The 21,929-nt window shown below is 34.4% G+C and overlaps 3 protein-coding genes and 1 pseudogene across 5 annotated transcripts; 3 read left to right on the top strand and 1 right to left on the bottom strand.

The window, feature by feature from the left end:
* Window positions 1–6,118: 6,118 nt before the first annotated feature.
* LOC120217706 (shaggy-related protein kinase eta-like) lies at window positions 6,119–9,710 on the top strand. 3 transcript variants are annotated; one of them, XM_039214773.1, is made up of 12 exons: window positions 6,121–6,460; window positions 7,096–7,188; window positions 7,333–7,392; window positions 7,469–7,741; window positions 7,823–7,897; window positions 7,972–8,028; window positions 8,481–8,621; window positions 8,726–8,776; window positions 8,854–8,949; window positions 9,147–9,230; window positions 9,388–9,489; window positions 9,607–9,710. In XM_039214773.1, the coding sequence occupies exons 1-12, from the start codon at window positions 6,446–6,448 to the stop codon at window positions 9,703–9,705; spliced, it is 1,146 nt and encodes a 381-aa protein (XP_039070704.1). In that variant the 5' UTR covers window positions 6,121–6,445; the 3' UTR covers window positions 9,706–9,710. The 3 variants fall into 3 exon arrangements, with proteins under 3 accessions (XP_039070705.1, XP_039070704.1, XP_039070703.1); XM_039214772.1 differs by having other exon boundaries at window positions 8,481–8,617; window positions 8,722–8,776; XM_039214774.1 differs by lacking the exon at window positions 7,333–7,392 and having other exon boundaries at window positions 6,119–6,460; window positions 8,481–8,617; window positions 8,722–8,776.
* A 1,505-nt stretch (window positions 9,711–11,215) lies between these two features.
* On the top strand, window positions 11,216–14,966 carry LOC120217705 (probable LRR receptor-like serine/threonine-protein kinase At5g45780). Its single transcript, XM_039214771.1, has 11 exons — window positions 11,216–11,539; window positions 11,638–11,770; window positions 11,881–11,952; window positions 12,269–12,412; window positions 12,522–12,593; window positions 12,678–12,737; window positions 12,880–12,953; window positions 13,046–13,192; window positions 13,278–13,616; window positions 13,787–14,178; window positions 14,459–14,966. The coding sequence occupies exons 1-11, from the start codon at window positions 11,437–11,439 to the stop codon at window positions 14,771–14,773; spliced, it is 1,851 nt and encodes a 616-aa protein (XP_039070702.1). The 5' UTR covers window positions 11,216–11,436; the 3' UTR covers window positions 14,774–14,966.
* A 3,731-nt stretch (window positions 14,967–18,697) lies between these two features.
* On the top strand, window positions 18,698–20,122 carry LOC120217708 (60S ribosomal protein L11-like). Its single transcript, XM_039214775.1, has 5 exons — window positions 18,698–18,776; window positions 18,874–18,981; window positions 19,071–19,113; window positions 19,208–19,403; window positions 19,785–20,122. Exons 1-5 carry the CDS (start codon window positions 18,774–18,776, stop codon window positions 19,981–19,983), a joined length of 549 nt encoding a protein of 182 aa, XP_039070706.1. The 5' UTR covers window positions 18,698–18,773; the 3' UTR covers window positions 19,984–20,122.
* On the bottom strand, window positions 20,033–21,156 carry LOC120217398 (annotated as a pseudogene).
* Window positions 21,157–21,929: the final 773 nt, after the last annotated feature.

Genomic DNA, 21,929 nt, shown 5'->3' on the forward strand with positions numbered 1-21,929 from the left:
TAAGGTACAAAGACAACCAAAATTGAAGCACAGGAAGATCCCTCCACAAGGATGGTGTAAACTGAATACAAACGAGCGTATAATGGTGCAACGGGCTTTGCATCAAGCAGAGGTGTCATTCGAACTTGGAATGGTACGTGGTCAGTGGGTTTCATTAAGTCACTATTTATTTGCTCAGTAGTCGAAACTGAGTTATGAGTAATACATGAAGGACTACGACACGCATGAAGAATAGACGAAAGAAAAACGATTATTGAAGTGGATAACTTGGAGGTGGCTCGACGACTCCAAATGAGACAATTTCTAGGCCATCTTTTACACCGTTGAATAAAATCTTTGAGCAAAATGTAGTTGCTGAATGAAAATACAGGAACTTGCTAGAGGTTTGCTGGAACACTTTATTTTCAATCCAAAATACCTATAAATTTCTGAGGAGAATGTGTGTTTGTTACCTAATAAACAGGTCGCCTAGAGATGTACTATCTGTTTTCATGGGATATATTCCCTTACTCAAAAGAGCTATATTCTTTTCAATCTTGATACCAATTTTTTTTTTGGTAAGTCGAGACGTTTCCTTTCATGAAACTACATTTCTTTTTTCTTTTACCAATGATTCTACAACCTTTTTTCTCTTTTCAACCTTTAATTATCGATTTAGGGTCTCATTCTTGATGATACTTCACCTAAATTAGATATGCCTTAAACTTCAACCAGCACTCCTACTTATTCACATCTACATCAATTAGCTGACCCTTTTTCCCATATGTAATGGGATAACGGGGTGGTATGATAGTAGGCTGCCCCCAACGCCAGGTTGAGAGCAGCTTCCGTGGGAGACCTCCCGAATTATGAAATGCTCTCCGTGAGACTCGATCCCACGACCACAAGGTTAAGAGCCTTGTGCTCTACCAACTGAGCTGGACAGACATTTCAAATGGGTCTTATCCAAATGGGTCTAGTGTCCCATAATTATCTTCTCTGAATATTTTTAGTGCCCCACAACTATCTTCATCAAATATTTCTGTCTCGGATTCACCTATTGCTCGTAAAATTTTTAGTGTCTTAACCATCAGCTTGGTTATATGATTTTGTTCATTCCCGCCAATCTACTTCAACTCCATCTCTAGGGAAGTATCATATATCTAGTTATATTACTTATTTTCATTTACCATATCACATAAAGACGTTTTGTCTTCAATCTCCCCGTTATTGAACCTAGTTCATATTTATAAGCTATTAAAAATCCCTTATGAATTCAGGTCATGAAGTAGGAAATATTAGCTTTAGAATCAAATGATACATGAAATTAAAGTTGTTCCTTTACCTCCAAATAAACTCTGATTATCGTAAATAGGTCTGTCGCATCAAATAAAGGAATCTAATGCAATTGAACAATATAAAACCCGCATTGTAGCTAAGGGCTACACTCAATGGGAATGTGTTGATTATGGTGATACTTTCTCTTTGGTTGCTAAGTTGACTGTTGTGCGCTTCATTCTTATTCTTGTAGTTATTTTCATTGGTCTCTACACGAAATGGATATTCATAATGCCTTCTTGCAAGGCTATCTTGGTGAAAAAGTCTATATGCCCATGTCTGGAAGTTTTTGTAACCAGAGAGAGGATTTGGTTTATAGGCTACAAAAGTCCTTATATAGACTTTAAGTCCTGAATTTAAAGTTAACAGAATCTTCGTTGAATAATGATTACAAAGTAAATATGATTATTCTCTATTTTTCAAAAAGCAAGAAGACGAACTTATAATAATGCTTATATACGTGGATAACTTGATGATCACTAGAATTAACATGAATTTGATCAATGAATTTGAAGCGATGATGAATCAGAGCTTCAAAATGAAGGACCTAGAAGAATTGAAATATTTCATAGGTTTAGAAGTTTTGAAGTATACAGAAGGGATATTTATTAATCAAAGGAAATATGCCCTTGAGGCTTGAAGTACTTATTGAAGGCACGAGATTAGGAGGGGCTAAACCAACTGCTCATCCCTTGATGCAAAACCTAAAACTCATTACAACGAGACTGCAATGACAAGAGAATGAAAGACAACATAATATTTCAGAGGTTGATAGAAAGGTTTATTTATCGGACTCATACAAGGTATAATGTCATCTTTGCAATTCAATATTTGAAGCAATTCACGCAAGATCCGATGAGATCTTACTTTGAAGTTTCTCTCAGGGTAGTACGATATATTAAAAATAATCTAAGACATGGGGTTTTGATGAAAGCCTTAAACGAACGTGAGCTTATGGCGTATTGTGATTTGGATTGGGCACCCTGCCCCATGTCTTGAAAATCCGTTATTGATTATTGAATCAAAGGAGTAAAATACGGTTGCTCGATAGTCTGTTGAAACAGAATATACGAGCTTGGTAGCAACAACGACTGAGATAATATGGTTAAAAAGGTTATTGGCTGAATTTGAAGTTGAAAATAAAAGACCAATAATAGTCTTATGTGATAAAAGACCAAATACATAGATATCAATTGTAATATTGTGAGGGAAAAGATACAAGATGAGTTAATACGAACTGAACACATAGCTTCAACAGAACAACTTACAGACGTTATGACAAAAGCCTTGGGAGTTCAGCAACATCACTACTTGTCAGACAAGCTAGGGATTAAAAATATTTTAAACCACCAACTTGAGGGGAGTGTTAAAAATAGTTAGTTAGTTAGTACTCAGTTAGCTAATTGGCAGGGTTTAAAATAGCGGGACAAAAATACAATAATGTCCGTTATTTCACGGTAGCGCCGCAGTCCAAAATCAAAATCCGAGAAAATAACAGTGGACAGCGGATTCACGTCAAAATCGATCGATTGCGGACGCAATCTAACGGGTAACGGTGAATAGCGCCGATAACAAGACGCTATTACCGTTATCTACCGTTAATAACATTGGCCGACGATCGAGAGGCTTGGAGCCTCCATGGTGGTGAGCGCCGTTCGTGAGATGGAGAGGGAGAAAAATAGAATAAATGAAGTACACGAGGAATTGTTTTAGGTTATGTTAATTTACTTTTAGATTAATTTCATTTAAGTCTCCTATCTTTAGCCGCATATTTATATTTTTGTCATTGAGTTTTGACTATTATGAATTTTATTATGGATCATAGGATCTGATCATGATAATTTACCTTATTGTTTTGCTGAAGTGTTTGTTAAGAAGTTTTAGGATTAAACATTTTTAGGTCCCTAACATTTATGCGCTTTTTAATGAAATAGTCACCCTTCCTCTATTTTTTTAATTATTTTGAATATGATGCTCTAGTTTCATTAGTTTTATTTTAATCACTCATTTATATTTTTTACTTTGAAATTAGCTGTGATATTTTTATTTTCTTTTATTTTGGTCACTATTTTTATTTATAATCTACTCAATGTTATTATTTTATTTTGATCTTTATGTTTTACTTTATTATATTTTAGTCATTTTAATTCTATATTTTAATATTCTGAACTATTGTATTTTAAATAAATACCCTACTTAGAAAAGCCTAAAAAATCAAATAATCTACATTGTTTATGTTTTTGTTTTGTTTTCTTTGTTAAACTATATTATATATATGTCAATTTCGCTTAGAAAACATTTTAAAAATCATTAAAATGATTCATTATAATTATAATTATTTTATTATGTTTTAAGATAAGTTGTGCAAAATTAAAAAAAAAACATCACGACCGCGACACTTGCAGTGACCGCGATGACATCCGTTAAGTCCGCAATCGTGATAAACGTGACGCGACCGAAAACGTGACCGCAAACACTATTTAAAACCCTGCTAATTGGTTAATTAGTTAAACTTCTTTTGTATATAAAGACCAGTGTACAATTGTGAATATAAATGAAATGAGAGAAAACACTTTTGATATTAATTGTTTCAACACTTTTATGGTGAAAGGAGAAGACTTCATTATTGTGGTAACGAGGTGATGTTTAATGATAAAAGTCTTAAATATACAAAAGGTGCTCAATTTTTGTTCGTTTTTTCAGTTTAGTACATAACGTTTATTTCGTTTTAGATTGGTGCCTAATGTTTCATTTCGTTACTCAAAATAAGTCAAGTTGTGACGTACCGTTAATTTCATCCGTTAAGTGAGACATGTCACAATATGATAATTTTAATTTTTTTATAAAATTAAAAAAATAACATTATATATATATTTAAAAAACACATGAATTACGAAATAACCCCAAAACTTTGAAAATCGCCCTTTGTCGTCGACGAAACTCCACCCAACCTCACTTCCCCGACGACCAAAACCCTTATAAAATCGTGACTGATCAACGACCGATCAACGGTGAATCAACGTTTTATACCCCACGAACCCTAGAATGAAAATAGCAATCCCAAGCGATTTTGATGGCCAATTGACGACAACTACGATGACTTATAACTAGGATGATGACAAGGACTACGTTAGCGGTGGTGGCCGTGGCCGGAAAGGGTCGTAGTGGCGGGTTAGTGTTAGGATTTGAGGATTTTGAGGTTTTTTTGTAATTTAAAATAAATAAATATAATAATATTTTTAGTATTTAAAAAATAAATTTCAAAATTACGAGATTGTGATATGTGTCACTTAACAGAGAAAACTAATGGTTTACCATGGCTTGACCCTTTTTGAGTAACAAAATGAAACGTCAGGCACCAAATTGAAACGAAATAAACGTTTGACACTAAACTAGAAAAGCGAACATAGATTGGACACCTTTTGTATACTTAAGCCATGATAAAAAGTGAAATAGAAAGAGAAGTGATTTATGGATTTAAGGATTTTTTTGAAAAATTAGAAAATTTACTATTTTTTATTGTAAGATAATAAAAGATAATTAAATTTTAGGGTAAAGTATACAAATTGTCCTCTAATTATAATGCTTCAATCACTAGCTCGACGATATAATGCAACATATAGTCGATCTATAAAATACAACTTAAATGATTATGAGATTAGATTTTGTCATATCTTAGTCAACAAGTTAACATCCAACTTTGACAGTTGCCAAATTTTTTAACTGTAAATGATGAATTTGGAACATATGAATAGTCAAGTGACCAATTTGTTATTTTTAATAGTTGATGGACTCAATAAAACAATGTCCTATAATCGATGGATCATTTTGTAATTATTAATAGTGAAATACTCAACAAAATAATATCATATAGTTGGGAGACTATTTATATACTTTACCTTAAATTTTATAACACATACCATGTATTTATTGAAGAAAAATTTTACAATGCTCGTTGAGCGTGGATGAACACCATTAACGATGAACACCATTAAATTAATTTATAAAACGTTAAATTATAAAGTACTACATGTATAATTATAAATTAGTTAAAAATCTAAATGTAATTTGATTAAAATACAATATTAATAAAACATTAGTTTTTAGGATAAAATATATCATTGATCACCTAACTATTTATCCCTTTTACTTTAACAACCGATTTTTCAATTTTGTCAATCGGGTCACCTAACTCTTTAAATATTGTCCATCAAGCTATATGTCGTTAAATATTAACGGTGGAGATGACGTGACAGTTAATAAAATTTACACAATTACACATTTTATCCTCGTTACTTACGTATTCTATTAATTTGGTCCTAACTTTTAATTAATTCAATAAATTTAATCCTTAATCAGATGGTGACATGTGTCACTATGTGATTAAATATTTTTTTTCTTAATATTTTTATTTAATATTTTATAAATTTATTTAATAATATTCATCATTAACTGTGCTTATCCGTACTCATCGAATGTGGCATCATCATCCTTTATTAAATGATAAATTTTATATTAGGCGTTAATGATTCGATCTTACAATAATAATGTAATGAAATCTTAAATATTTATTTTAGCAAAAAAATTGTAAACATGTAAATAAAAATATAACTCGAATAATTATTTCTCAAATAAATTTTAATTCAATTATTAAAATATCACTCAATAATATATGGAAAGAAATGGCAGAAAAATTCAAAATCCAGTTTAGATAAGAATCAAAAGGGTAGTTTTGGTAGTGTAGAAACCAAAACAGAAGCGAAGAGAACGGAAAGTAAAAATATTACAACAAAAAGGAAAGAACTTTGGGAAAAAGAGAGGAAGAAGATAAAGAAAAAATAAAATAAAAACGAAAAAGAGGGGCCAGAGGAGAGGGAGAAAAGGAATCACATGGGCATTGGTTTGCTGTCTCTCCTCTGGGTCCTCCTCCCTCCTATTCTCTTTTCTAACTTCCATTTCTTCTTCATCTTCTGCTTCGACATCATCAGCAGCATCTTCTCCTCTTTCTTCTTCATTTCTTTTCTTCAATGACCGCGAAGTAATCTATCCTTACTCTTTCCGCAATTAGATCTTTGGGTTTTTTCTCTCTTCCTTTTTTCTTCCTTCTAAAAATTCTGGGTTGCTCATCATGGCTGACAAACAGGTAAACTTGATGTTTTTTGCATTTTTTTCTGATATGGGAATTGGGAAGTGAAACTTTGATTTTGTTTTTATTCTGTTTGAGAATTTGTTGAGTATGGGTTTTATTTTGTTTTGGAGAACTTTTTTTTTGTTTATCGTACTGTTATATTTTAGTGTCGGTAGGAATTTGTGAGATTTTTGGGTTTTTTCCTTTTCTGTTTTCCTATGGTTATGAAATATTTTTTTGGTTGATATTTTGCTGTTTTCGTTTCTTTTATTATTATTTTCTGCGGCGATCTTGTTGGTTGAGCTAATCAGGGAGCCCTAGTTGATTAGGTTTTGCTCTGTATTTGTTTCGTTTTTTGTGAAATCATCTCTACATTTTTGCAATTTTGCGTTTTATTTACTTTTATTGATTGGTTTGTGTTTTTTTTAGCTTAGATGAATTTTTCTTCGGATCAGACTGAACCGTGTAACTTCAAATTTATTTTAGGGTTTTGATTATAATTTCTATTTTTTTGTATTCTATATATAATTTTCTTAGTGTGAACTGTGAAGGACTGGTCAGGATCTCCACTTTTTGTACTTCTTCAAAGTCTCACTCTTTTTTCTTTTTTTTTTTTTGTATTTTGTTGCAATGGGTTTCTTATATATCAGGAAATGTCTGCCTCTGTTGTGGATGGGAACGATCCAGTCACCGGTCACATCATTTCAACAACTATTGGAGGCAAAAATGGAGAACCTAAACAGGTATGTGTTTTTCTTGGGATACCTGGATTATTTATATGTTCAAATTCTTCTTTATCTATCAATTACTATACTGTTAGTATGTAAGCTAGGAATGGTCACCAGTTTGTTTTCTTTGCAATTTCATTTTTCGTTTGATTATTGTAGACCATCAGTTATATGGCAGAGCGTATTGTGGGTACAGGATCCTTTGGGATAGTTTTCCAGGTACTGAGATATGGTCAAACTGTACACGATGTTCACTTTTCATTTCACATGCTGATACATCCTTTTTTTTTCCTAGGCAAAATGCTTGGAAACAGGGGAAACCGTGGCTATAAAGAAGGTTTTGCAAGACAGAAGATATAAGAACCGTGAACTGCAGTTGATGCGTGTGCTGGATCATCCTAATGTGATTTCCTTGAAGCATTGCTTCTTTTCCACGACAACGAAAGATGAGCTTTTCCTTAATTTGGTTATGGAATATGTTCCGGAGAGCATGTATAGAGTCTTGAAACATTACAGCAGTTCAAATCAAAGAATGCCGCTTATCTATGTGAAACTTTACATGTACCAGGTGTGCATGCATGGTAGTCTTTTCCCTGTTTGATTTCTTGTGTACTTTTCTTCTTTATGCTAATTAGAGGTCGTTTTACAGATATTCAGGGGGCTTGCATACCTCCATTGTGTTGTTGGAGTTTGCCATAGAGATTTGAAGCCTCAAAATCTTTTGGTATGCTTTTCTTAGTGTTATAGTTTGTAGAATTTCTTGACATTGCTTCTTATGTGATTGTTGGCTTTCTGCAGGTTGATCCTTTGATTCACCAGGTTAAGATTTGTGATTTTGGAAGTGCAAAAGTGCTTGTAAGTTGACAAATAGTGTTGCCTCGAGTTAAACAATGTCATTGTCATTTGATTGTTTAGTTCTGGTTGTGACATCTAAAATGGTTTACTTCACTGTTACCGTCTGCTTTTTCTCTAATGTGCAGCTCTTTAGCATTTTGAATGTGTGATAACATGGCAACTGCTAATCTGCTAAAACTTGTTTAACCTCGGGCTCGGCCCCTCTTATTCATCATAAATATATAAAAATTTGGAATTTTAAATGGCCTTCAATCTTATCTAGCTTGGTTCTTTAACTAGTTAGTGTCACCACTTTTATTTAGCTGTTTTTCATGGCTTCTTTGTAGGATGAGGGGCTGAGAGTAGGAAAAAAGGATTGGATTAGATCTAAGACCAATATAACACTTTTTTGATCCATTTTCTTGTTTCTTTGTTTCTGTAAATGCTTTGTACTTACTTTTACTTATGATCAGGTCAAAGGTGAATCTAACATTTCGTACATATGTTCACGTTTCTATCGGGCCCCAGAACTTATCTTTGGTGCCTCTGAATACACAACCTCAATTGATATCTGGTCGGCTGGTTGTGTCCTTGCCGAGCTTTTGCTGGGCCAAGTCAGTGTTTGCTTTGTTTTTTATTTATATATATTTTATCTATATCTAATTTTATAGCAGTAGTTAATTTTCTCTGCTCATTCATGCCATTTTTAATTGTTCAGCCATTGTTTCCCGGAGAGAATGCTGTGGATCAGCTTGTAGAGATTATCAAGGTATGATTTTCCTAGTGATGGTTGACGTTATTTGTTTCATTATATCATGAATCTGTTTCTGATATCTTTTCCAACAGGTCCTTGGTACGCCCACTAGGGAAGATATTCGTTGCATGAATCCCAATTACACGGACTTTAGGTTTCCACAGATTAAAGCACATCCATGGCATAAGGTTTGCCTCTTATTGTCCTTTTATAAGTTTGTCATTGAAATGATTGGCGAACGATATATTCTGAGTAAGTATAAAAGATTTTGGTGTTTCTCCACCAAGGTTTCTAAGGGCAGAAATATTTTAATTGATTCTGAGTAATGTGTTGCTTATTGTTATAAATGTAGTTGATTGCTTTAACGTGACTCTTATGTATCTAGGTTTTTCACAAAAGGATGCCTCCCGAAGCAATTGATCTTGCTTCACGACTGCTGCAATACTCACCAAGTCTTCGCTGTACAGCGGTGAGTTAATGGTTTATCCCTCTTTTCGTTGTACTTTTTCCATTTTAGACTTATAAACTATGCGCAATCCTTCAATTATTGCTTTAGCTCTTCTAATATTTATGTTTTAGTGATGATCCCATCTCATGTTATCCTTATCTGCACTTTAATGTGACAGCTCGAAGCATGTGCACATCCCTTCTTTGACGAGCTTCGAGAATCTAATGCTCGCCTACCAAATGGGCGACCCTTGCCACCACTTTTCAACTTTAAACAGGAAGTATGTTTTTTGAATTTCATTAAATGTTTTATATGCTATTATTTTGTAGCTAGAATTTGTTTATCATTCAAGTTGGTTCATTGCAAGCCATAGTCATTTGCGTTCTTTTGGTTACAGTTATCTGGGGCCTCGTCGGAGCTTGTTAATAAGTTGATTCCAGAACATGTGAAACGGCAAACGGGGTTACAACATTTCATGCATCCGGCTGGGACATAAAACCTCAAAAGTACTGTAAGACTTGATATATCTCCTGGTTGATGCATGACAAAGACGAAGCAAAATCTTGAAAATCCACCATTGACCGAGGCCTGTCCAACATTGTTTTTTACCCTTCCAAGACTCGTACAGTCTCTGGGCGTCTGGTTTCCGTCTCTCTCCCTTCATCTTTCTACTTAAATTATTCCCCTCTTGCTTAATCTGAGTTCACATTTTGTCAAAATACCCTTTGTTGGTCATGTACATGTAACATGTTTGATAGTAAAAGATGAAACTTTTTAAGGTGGACGATACCAGAAAGCTAGTAGTGAAGAAAAAGTTGAGAAGTGTCTTTGTTGGTAGGAAGAAAGCTCCCTGAGATGTGGCTGGAGTGTGGGTAAAGTTGGTTTTCGGGTCTGGGTGACTGACTCTAAATCGCAGACGATAATTCATAGTGTTTGTGCCAAGTAATGTTATTACTCTTTCATGTTTAATTTGATCTTATAAATTGAAGTTTGTGAAGCTCAGGCAAATAATATTGGCTTAGCCATTGATGGAATATAATTGCAGTCCCCACAAGAGAGAGAGGGTTGTCAAATAATGATAGTTCTTGTGTAGAGAAGACGCTCTTAGTTCCCCATCCCATGTGTTAATAATTACGTCTTCTTTTCTCTCCTTAAAACAAACACATCCCCATCTTTCCATCTTTCTAATTAAACAATCCAATACAGTAAGTGATGATTCTGATATAAACAAAGAATTCAAGTGATGAATGTATTTTAATTTGTTAGAGAATTTGCTTTTCTTTATATTAATAATAATAGTTAATTTTATTCAATAAAAAAGAGAGATAATAAAATTAGAATAGGTTAAATTATATCAATGGGTCATTTCGTCTAAAATAAGTAAATTGTATAGATTAACCATTATAAAATAAAAAGTTCAAAAATAGGAGAAAAATATTTTGGGAATAGATACTTTAATTTTATATAATTTGAGAAATAAATCTAATCTGATAAGATAATTAGATCAATAACATAAAAACTAACCATTCAATAAATTATATAACAAATAAATAGTTTAATTTAAATATTATTACACCATAAATTAACAAAAATCAATATTTTAAGCTATTTTATTTAAAAATCAGCAGGACCAAAAATCCAAAATTTTATGAGAGTAGTTTTCCAATTTGTGATGCATGAAATTCATAATTAGGGTAATGGTTCACTCCTAAATAGACAAAGTAACTATTAGAGAAAATATGAGTGAAACGATGCCGTTTCGTGTTGTGGGAAAGAAATAAAAAATTCCCGGCAACATGAAATCTGGCGCCAGTGTTCTACAAGTTAATTATCAACCGTTAATATCCGATAATCTGAACGGCCTAAATTCAGACAAATTGAAACACGAGAATACAGTCAAGTCAACACAAAGCGACAATCTCTGTCAATGTGCACATATCTCGAGGGCTTACCCCATTTCAAAAGCCATTCTCCTGCACTTTACGATTAAAAATTCAATCTTTATTTATCCAATACCCAAAAGCAAAAGGAGAATCCAAAGAAAGAAAAAAAAGATTAGAATTCAACTGCAAAACCCAGTCTTTCCCTTTGTCAGAAGATTTTGGCCTTACTTTCTTAAGTCAAAACCTACTGCAAAACAATAGGAAAAATACTTAAAAAGCTTCCTTTTTTAAAGACCGGGCTTTGGCTCCCTCTCTCTTTTGTCGTTGCTTTTGTTTAACTTTCAATGGCGCTGCACGTAATGTGGATTGTTTTGTTGCTTTTTCGTTGGGTCCATTCTCTACCAGCTGGTGACAGTCTCCTCTCCCCAAAAGGAGTTAACTATGAAGGTGGGTTCGGGTTCGGGTTTGGGTTTCTTATCATACAGAGCCATACCCCATTGATTAAGACTGTCTAAATTTTGTTTTGGGTGTTCTTGAAATTTCAGTGACTGCTTTAATGTTGGTCAAAAGAGAAATGAAAGATGATAGGCACGTTATGGACGGCTGGGATATTAACTCGGTTGATCCTTGTACTTGGAATATGGTTGCTTGTTCTGCCGAGGGTTACGTTATCTCACTGTAAGGATTGTGCTTGTTTTCTTCAGTGTAGCTTCTTATTTAATTATTTTTAATACATATATATTTATAAAAGAGTGAAGAAGAAAACAAGAGAATATTGTTGTTGATAGGGAAATGGCCAGTAAAGGGCTATCAGGAATGTTTTCACCGAGCATTGGGAATTTGAGTCACCTAAGAACAATGTGAGGTCCACTGTCTTCTCTGACACTTTTTATGTTAATTCCACTGCTAATTTCTTTCAGTACTGAAATGAAATCCAATTGGTTGTTTTATAGCAGTCAGTATTTTGTGGGAAATTAATGTTTAGTTAGTAAATAGTGTCTAAGAACCTCGTTTTTTTTTTATTCTCTTGAATTCTTATTTATCTCCATCTTGTTGTGATATTGAGAGGAAGTCGTTGTATCGAATAATCATTCTTTGTCATTGTTCCAAGAACATGTAAATTCTTATGAATCTTTTTCCCATTCATTTATATGCTTCTGTTTCTATATTTTATAGGCTGTTGCAAAACAACAAGTTGTCAGGTCCCATTCCTGATGAGATAGGGAAGCTCCCGGAGCTTCAAACACTTGATCTTTCTGGTAACCAGTTTGTCGGAGTAATTCCAAGATCTTTGGGCTCTTTAACTCATCTAACTTACTTGTGAGTTGATTTGAAATTTATGTCGGTGCATTCTTATGCCTATTGTATTATGTGTATGTGTGTTTCCTTAATTTATGCATTCTAAAATCTTTGCCATCACTCTTTTCAGGCGGCTTAGCAACAACAATTTAACCGGACCTATTCCTGGAACCATTGCGAATCTCACTGGTCTTTCATTCTTGTATGTATTCCATCATGTCACTGGATTTATAGTTCAGACTGCTGTGAAGCGATGATATTATTAACTTCTATGATATTGTTGTAGGGATGTATCCTTTAATAACCTCAGCGGTCCTACACCGAAAATCCTAGCAAAAGGTTACAGGTAAGCTTCTTTGCAGAAAGAAGCAATTTTATTCCATATCAGTAAGCCTAAGCTCAAATACTCTCTTTTCCTATTTAAGATTATCTTTCAGATAAATCATTTTTGTTCACATCAAGCTCCGTGTACTTTTTTCATTGTGTAGTATTTCAGGGAATGACTTTCTTTGCACTTTTTCTTATGAACAAATTTGCACAGGCGTTTTAAAACCATTAAATGGTATGTTGATGAATCTATTGAAGTGATTTCATTTTGCCATGATTCTCCTCATTGGTAGTACCAATATAACATGTTCAATCATCTAATGGCAGGCTCAGTTTCATCTTCTAGAGCCAGTGGATACCATCGTTGGGGTTTGTCTGTTGCCATAGCAATCAGTTCCATGTTTGTGGTTTCTTTGGTTCTGCTTGTTGGTTGGGTGCATTGGCACCGATCTCGAATTTTGGTAACATCATATGGTACTGCCGAATCAGTGTATGCTATTTTTTAACACTGAATTGGTGTGATCATTAAATTTTGATTTTTTTTTCCTTTGAATTTCAGTGCAGCATGATTATGATTTTGAAATTGGTCATGTCAAGAGGTTCTCATTTCGGGAATTGCAACTTGCTACGGGAAATTTTAATCCCAAAAACATTCTGGGACAAGGAGGTTATGGAGTTGTTTATAAAGGATGCCTTCCAAATAAGTCCTTCATTGCAGTTAAAAGGCTAAGAGATCCAAATTTTACCGGAGAAGTTCAATTCCAAACTGAAGTAGAGATGATTGGTTTGGCACTTCACCGTAACCTCTTGCGTTTATATGGCTTTTGCATGACACCCGATGAGAGGTTGCTTGTTTATCCTTATATGCTAAATGGGAGCGTTGCTGATCGCTTAAGAGGTTTTTTCTTTTGCTGATCTTTTAAGCTAGCTGTCCTCATGGACCATAGGTTAATGTGTGGTCTCATGCTTGCATTTCCATTTTCTAGGCCATGCGACTCAAATTTGAGCTTACATCCGCTGCAACTAGTCTTTCTGCTATCACCTTATAACTTGATTTATTTTTAGCAGATGCTTGTCGTGAAAAGCCTTCTCTAGATTGGAATAGACGAATGCATGTTGCCCTTGGAGCCGCCCGTGGACTTCTATATTTACATGAGCAGTGTAATCCGAAAATTATTCACAGGGATGTGAAAGCTGCAAATATTTTGCTCGACGAAAGTTTCGAAGCTGTGGTAGGGGATTTTGGTCTTGCTAAGCTCTTAGATAAAAGGGAATCACACGTCACTACTGCTGTGCGGGGTACTGTAGGACACATTGCCCCAGAGTATCTTTCAACTGGACAGTCTTCCGAAAAAACAGATGTATTTGGATTTGGCATACTACTCTTGGAACTGGTCACAGGGCAAAAGACATTAGATGCTGGGAATGGACAGATTCAAAAGGGAATGATTCTTGACTGGGTAAGTAAATATCAAAGCTGTCGAAGTATGCATCTTTATCGCTGCCTGTTCAAGTGCATTCTTTTCTTAGAGAAAGCGATAGATTCCGTACACCTGCAAAAAAACTTTGTAAATCATACTTCAGGTTTTAAAGTAATTTGTGTGATCGTTAACAAAATGGATGTTGTCTGTGTTATAACAACAGCCGGAAGAAACTTAAGCCTTTTGGGTTGTGATGATATTTTTTTTCTTCATCTATTTGTCGATATTTAATTTTGAAGATATCTTATGATTGATGCAGGTTAGAACATTGCATGAGGAGAAGAGACTTGAAGTGCTAGTGGATAGGGATTTGAGGGGATGTTTCGATCCGATGGAGTTGGAAAAAACAACCGAACTGGCTCTTCACTGTACTCAGTCACAGCCCCACCTTCGTCCAAAGATGTCGGAAGTTTTGAAGGTCCTTGAAGGTCTTGTGCAGTCGGGAACCGAGGAATCACAAGGTGGAACAAACATTTCCGAGACTAGGGAGGGGAGCTTCTCCAGGAATTATAGTGACATTCATGAAGAGTCTTCCTTCATCATTGAAGCAATGGAGCTTTCCGGACCTCGGTGATCGAAGCACAATTTTTCCCGTTCCCTTCCGTCTATAACCGACTGTTGCACTCGAGAGCTCATATTTATACATTATTCTTTTTGGTCCTATTGTCACTGGGGAATTGTAAGGTCCAGAGTCATATTAAGGGTTCCTAGCATTCTGACTCAAGATGTGGAGAGTAGTCCTTTGTTGTGTAGACTATATAGTTAGGAATGTATGAAGCATTAAAATTCGTTACCAGTTTATGATTTGATTGTAATATAATATTAGATAAAATTAAATGATAAATGTAATCTTGTTTTCATGGTGAATTAAACTTGCTTTTATAGCTTTTCTGAATGTGGTATATAGCCTTAGTCAATTCATTGATCGAAGGGAAATAAAAAACCTTAAGATGAAATGAGACAAGTTTTCATCTTCCCATTACTTTATAGAGTAGTCTAGCAAGGAAGTAAAAGGCCTAAAGTTTAGAGAGGTTTACTCGTTCCTGGATCGATGGACTAATCTCGTAAGTAAAAACCTTTAGATGGATTGTACCACATTATGAATTGTATTATTATATAACCATCTCATGATTAAAGAGACGATAAATGTTATACTCTCCATCACTTTGAAGGGATTCAACCTCAAAGTCACTCATGATCTGAATGATTTAATGAATCTGCATTTTGAGTCGTGGAATAAATATATCAAATCTAAAAGGATTTAAGCCTAATCTTCACATCTCTATATCCACCCCAATTGTAGGGCAACCACATGGCTATCAAATAGATAATATATATTGTAGACACCTATTTTCGTCCGGGGTCTTTATTATATTCATAGCATAATATGTAAATATTGTTTTTGGGAATATATAATAATATATAGTTTCTGAAAAGGTATTTTTTAAAACATATATAATATAGTTTTTTGAAATGGTTTTGAAAGCGTATAATATATAGTTTTTTAAAATAGTTTTGAAAACGTATAATATATAATTTTTAAAACGGTTTTGAAAACATATATAATATGGTTTTTTAAATGATTTTGAAAACTATAATATATAGTTTTTTAAAAAATGATTTAGAAAACATATATAATATGGTTTTCTAAAAAACTGTTTTGAAAACGTATAATATATATTTAAAAAAAATTGAAAACATATTTTTGAAAATATAGTTTTTATTATTATATTATATCATATTATTATTATTATATTATATATTATTTATTATTATTATTATTTATTATTATATATTTTATTTAAATATTTCAGGTCCAAATTAAAGGCAGGGTCCAAGTCCAACAGTCTAGCAAGGAGCCCAACAAGGTAGCCTGACCCAGCAAGGAGCCCAACAAGGTAGTCTGACCCAACAAGGAGTCCAACAGTTTAGCCAAGGGAAGTCAACAACCAAGGAGCGCCGCCAAGACCGACCGAGATTTCCGGCCACGAAACAACCAACATCGAAGGAAAGCCGAAAAATCGACCATGCAAAAGAATCTCGACTAAATTAGGACTTATCCATCCCATTTAGTCGGCCATCAGCAACCCTCAACCCCGAGTAAATCAAGAAATAGTGGTAAACGACTCCCGAAACTAAGAGAAACAACCCTAGAAATCTCTCCGGCAAATGGTTTTATAAGCCCCTACAAAGTCGAACGAAACACGAAAAAAAGTGAGGCAACCACAACAAGAAAAAACCCATCGAGGCACAAAATCAAACAAAGGCCACAAAAAAAGAATAGTATTCGACAGAAGACAAACACAAAAATCACTCGCAAAACCGTAAGAAAAATCACAAAAAGAACGCAGGAGAAGCTTCGGTCGTGGCTCGGGGTAAAGATGGTCACCGGTAGTCGAAAGGTTATCATCGGTAAAGGTAAACTTTGAGACTTCCAACTTAGATCTACGCTCATATGGTCCTTTTAAGGGCGAATAGACTTTGATTTCGTGACTATCGAACCGGGGAGAGCGTTTTGGTGTATTTGTTTTTTTTTTCGACCACCGCAAGTGGTTGCTAGAGCGGTGGCCGGCCATTCGGTTGAGTGGAAGAGAGTTGTGAGAGTTTTGGGGGTTTGGTTTAAGGGAAGGGGTGAGAAATGAGGGAGTTTTGTTAATTTTGGAGCATTTTATAAGGGAGAGTTACTTTGTAAATATGAAATAGTTAAATTATTTCCGTAGTCTATGATACTTTGATGTGTAATTCATTTTAGTTATCTGTTATAAATTGACCCTTGAGTTTTGAATTATTTTGATTCAATCCTTGATTATATTTCTCACATTTTGCAATTGAACCCCCAATTTTGATCTTTTAAATTTTTATTTATTTATTCTCTTTTGACTTTGACATGTTCTTCATTTTTAAATTTCCTTTTTAACGTGCTTTTTCCTTTAATATTTTTTATTATTTATTTCTTTTAAAATTCATTATTTTCTTCATTTTATTTTATTTTATTTTGTTTTGTTTTTATTTTCTTTTTCTTTTTCTCTTTCAACATTGTTTTTTAACCTTTTTCTCTTCTTTGATTTATTTAATATTTATTTTTTAATCTAATATTTTTTACTTTTTAGGGGTAATTTTAATCGATCAAAGGTAAGTAATTCGGATCAAATTTTTAAATTTCAATTTAACTTTTAATTTTCTCAATTAAGATAACCGAGAAATTAAATTAGTATCGAAAGGGCAGTACAAGGGTGCTAATCCTTCATTGACTGTAATCGACTCTCAAATCCGATATATTTATGGAAAAACGCAGATCAGGTAAGATGATAAATTAAGGTGTTCAGTCAACCTTTTTTTTAAAAAAAATATTCGGTGACGACTTTAATACATTTATTTAAGTCGAAGCTCAAATTTGAGTCTACCCAATTTCGAGTCCACTTAAAGGACGGTTACTATATATATATATATATATATATATATATATATATATATATATATATATATATATATATATATATATATATATATATATATATCATCTGGGATGTCAGGGGATACCAAAGGAAAGATAGAGAGATCTTATTTCAGATGAACTCTAAATCGTAATTGATCAATAACTCTTCACCCAAAACAAAAAAAACATAAAATCATAAATTAATTGTTTAATCACTTTTCCCCCCTACTATTTAAATCATCATAAACCACTCCTTTACTCGTTGCACGTTAAGAATAATATTATTTTTGTTCGTTTCTAGTACGCCATATTTCCTCTACTTTTGTTCTTTATATGATGAATGCGATGGAAGACAATCAAGATATTATGAGAGATGAGTCATCTTGGAACAAAAACTGGTGGCATTGAAGATAAAACGCTAGGCAGAATGTTCTTCAGTGGCTTAGCCAAGACCTTTGCCATTAATCTTATACACTGCAAAGAGCAATTGACCTGAGATCCAACATACAATTTGGCTTTTTCTTTTTGGGAATAAGAACCATGTTTGTATCGATTAATGTAGGTGAAAATTTACACGGGACAAGCCAGGAATTTAAATAACGATACGCTATTGAAATAGTAGTCGTTATATAGTGGTGAAAATGCCTTCTGAAATTGTTATTTTACAACTGCGATACCCACAATGACCGCAATAACACCCGTAATTTCCGCAATCACAATAAACACAACACAATCGAAAATGTGACCATAATCGTAATTTAAATCCCTAGGTCAAGCCGAACACAGAGCTTGAGGAAAAAAAATATCCTCACCCACCATTAAAAATTTACCTCTTTCAATTTTAGACTTAATGCATGGTTTGGCTCCTAAACTATACATTTTTCTTTTCAATTTAATTCCTAATTTATTTTGACATAGATTGATACATAAAGTTATATTTTGTTATACAGTTTGATCTAATTTTTTTAACAGCACTAAACATATTTTTGGGCTTCTTATGACCTTTTGAGCCCAAAAAACAAAGTGAATTGTTACAGAAATAAAACCCTAGCCCTAAACTGTGTTTTTAAACTCCGATCTCTAACGAAAGGGTCTTCTTTGTCTGTCCGCCGCTGCTCTCAAACTTGTGTGCTTCACCATGGTACCTCTATTTCTCTCATTCTCATTGTTTGATTCACTCATCTTCCTTTATGTCTGATTGAGTTTTTCTAATGTTATTCTTTTTATGACTATGAAAGGCATCAGAAAAGAAGCTATCGAACCCAATGAGGGAGATTAAAGTTCAAAAACTTGTTCTCAACATCTCCGTCGGTGAAAGTGGAGATCGTCTCACCCGTGCCGCCAAGGTAATCAACACAGACCCGAAAAAAGAACCCATTTTTCTTCTTTTTGAATGTTTTAATTAATATTAGTTTATCCATCTTGCTCTTATTAGGTCTTGGAACAACTCAGTGGTCAAACCCCCGTCTTTTCCAAGGGTAAATTTTTTCTACAAAATGATCCTTTTTAGTTTCCTTTTCTGGTTGGATTGTGTTGTTAATGAAAGTCAAAATGTGGGTTTGTTGTGAGCAGCTAGGTACACTGTTAGATCTTTTGGAATCAGGCGTAATGAAAAGATTGCGTGCTATGTTACTGTTAGGGGAGAGAAGGCTATGCAGCTTCTTGAGAGCGGTTTGAAGGTTAAGGAGTATGAACTTTTGAGGAGAAACTTCAGTGATACTGGATGCTTTGGATTCGGTATCCAGGAGCACATTGATCTCGGTATCAAGTATGTTCTTATTGTGTCTCTTTATCAAATTTTGTGTTCCAATTGGCGTTTCTAATGCGTTTTGGAAATTTGAGTTTGAAACTTTATGATTAAATTTGAAGGATAATTGGACAAGTTTGGAATTTTCCTCCATAGTTTTGGATCTTTTATTGTTTTTGGAACTTAAATAGAAGTTTTTTAAGGTTTGCTGTATTGTGGCTTGAAAACTAGCTAACTCCAGCTCAGTGTTAGAATTATTTGAATACTGGTTGGCGTGACAGGTAACTTGTGGACATCTGTCCTTTTTTCTCATTGATGAATTCATTCTGTTGCTACTTGTATTCAATATTGACGCTATATATTCCATGAAGGTATAAGTTACAACTATTGTTCTCTTTCTAGGTATGACCCTTCAACTGGTATCTATGGTATGGACTTCTATGTTGTCCTTGAACGTGCTGGATACCGTGTTGGTCGTCGTCGCAGGTGCAAGTCTCGTGTTGGAATCCAACATCGAGTTACAAAGGAGGATGCCATGAAGTGGTTCCAGGTCAAATATGAAGGTGTCATCCTTAACAAGTCTCAAAATATTGGAGCTTAGGAATAGCAGTCACAAGTGGGTTGAGTTGTTTTGAGTTTTGGTTATTTGATTTTGACTTATTTTCTGTATCAGTTTTTGGTTATCCTGAAGAGATATATGATTGACTTGAAAATCCGAAGTACTTTCTCTGTTGGTTTAATCACTCAATTAATATATATCCAAATGGAGAATGTCTCTCCCTTTTCAAGTATTTTGAATTTGAACTGCTGAAAATAAAAGTGAAGGATCAGCATTTGTCTACTGGAAAAAGGGGTAAAAACTAGATACTCTTCGCCTATGGCATCAATAATTGAAGTTCACTCTTCCTCAATTTGGAGTAACCCTTTATTCCTCTAGCTTTTGCTAGTTATTTCATCTCTGAAAGTTTTAGTTTCTCTATGTTTGCCGCTGACCCTTCTGCAGTGGACACTGCTTCAAAGTTCTCCTCAGGAGTCCTTGTTCTTGGGGCTGTTGGGTGTAGAATTGGTGATTTTTTCATAAAATTAGATGGCAACCTTGATAAATTGAAATCCTTTAGTTTCTCTATGTTTGCCAACTCTGATCCCTTGTCCGTCGACATCGATTCAATGTTCCACTCAGGAGTCTTTGTTCTAGGGGATGTTGGGTATGGAATTGGCGACCTGTTCTTAAAATTAGATGGTGACCTTGACAAATTGAATTCCTCCATTGCAGCAGGAGCCTTGTCCTTCCCTTGCCTTTTCTTAGGGATGCCACTTCTCCTTCTCAATGCTTTGGCACCCTTTTTTGTTCTAGTGTCTGCCAAATTTGTAAAATTCGTTAGCTTTTACAGTTACCATGTTGACATGTTTGTCGATAGGATTAATACTTTTCAAACTCTATGGAATTGGATAACCTAACAGCGTTACCTTGTAGGTTCTTTCCTGATTTCTGAAGAACATCCATGATTGATTCAGTTGTCGACTTTTCATTTGATGGGTTGAAACTTTTAGTTTTTGCCCTTTGATTCTCAGCCTTGGCGATTGAAGATTGTATCCTTCTAAACAATGCAACTATCTCATCCCGATTGGACGAGTTAGGTGGTTTAACGCCATTACTCGATTCCTCACTTCCATCATTCTTTCTTCCCAAGGCATAGGTAAAACCTTTCTTAAAACGGCTTCCTTTTGTGTTCCCATCAGAGTCTATGCTTGAATTACTTGGCTTATGCCAGTAAAAGGGCATATGCTTATCTGCAATCTCTGCTAAATTAACAAGCTGCATCAAGAGATCATCCCTCAGATTCATGTAATCAACTAATAAATTAACGAAACAGTATGCAAATCAACATTGCAAGGGTATTGCATTGAAGCACAAAATACCAATCTCTTACGATGGTTAACTTCAAATGCAGTGTATAGCAGATTCTTCAAATGTAATGGAGAGGTGTTTTATGAGGAATATGAAATGTTGAAAAGCCACGGCCGAAGATGATAACATTTGAGTAGAGGTGCACAAAAAATCCGAATATCCGATTTTACGTAAAAAATATCCGAAACCGGATTTGGGAAAAACCGGTTTTTTTAAACCGGATCGGATATTTTAAAACCGGATAGTATAACCGGTTTGAGAAAAAATTGGATGACCGGATTTTTTACCGGATTAAAAATCGGTTTTTTTAAAAAACCGGATTTTTTCAAACCGAAACCGGTTACATCATCCGGCCCTTCAAACCGGTTATGATCCGAACCGGTTTTTTTATAAACCGGTTTTTTGGCTTGGTGAAAAAACCGGATCGGTTTTTATCCGATCTGGATCGGATTTAAATCCGGCTATGTGCATCTCTACCTGTGAGAGATGAAACAGGGTTTCTCAGCTTGAGTTATTGTCTGTTGAAAGGGAAAGAACAAGCGAAATGAGATGGAGATTGAAAGGAAAGAGCAGCAGCAGCAGCCATGTTTCGTTTGCAAAGCCTTTCAGATTCCAAATGCAATTGTATCCACAAGCTA

Source organism: Hibiscus syriacus, unplaced genomic scaffold, assembly GCF_006381635.1.
Source record: "Hibiscus syriacus cultivar Baekdansim isolate YM2019G1 unplaced genomic scaffold, ASM638163v2 tig00110187_pilon, whole genome shotgun sequence".
Taxonomy (NCBI): domain Eukaryota; kingdom Viridiplantae; phylum Streptophyta; class Magnoliopsida; order Malvales; family Malvaceae; genus Hibiscus; species Hibiscus syriacus.

Excerpts from the sequence above, each read along its gene's own strand:
- LOC120217705 (XM_039214771.1), top strand. The coding sequence starts at position 11,437 with ATGGCGCTGCACGTAATGTGGATTGTTTTGTTGCTTTTTCGTTGGGTC. Across the intron at positions 12,954-13,045 it reads CGTTTTAAAACCATTAAATG|GCTCAGTTTCATCTTCTAGA; the intron begins GTATGTTGATGA and ends ATCTAATGGCAG. Across the intron at positions 13,193-13,277 it reads AATTTTGGTAACATCATATG|TGCAGCATGATTATGATTTT; the intron begins GTACTGCCGAAT and ends TTTGAATTTCAG.
- LOC120217706 (XM_039214773.1), top strand. Across the intron at positions 8,029-8,480 it reads TTGGAAGTGCAAAAGTGCTT|GTCAAAGGTGAATCTAACAT; the intron begins GTAAGTTGACAA and ends ACTTATGATCAG. Across the intron at positions 8,622-8,725 it reads CCGAGCTTTTGCTGGGCCAA|CCATTGTTTCCCGGAGAGAA; the intron begins GTCAGTGTTTGC and ends TTAATTGTTCAG.
- LOC120217708 (XM_039214775.1), top strand. Across the intron at positions 19,114-19,207 it reads AACCCCCGTCTTTTCCAAGG|CTAGGTACACTGTTAGATCT; the intron begins GTAAATTTTTTC and ends TGTTGTGAGCAG. Across the intron at positions 19,404-19,784 it reads CACATTGATCTCGGTATCAA|GTATGACCCTTCAACTGGTA; the intron begins GTATGTTCTTAT and ends TTCTCTTTCTAG.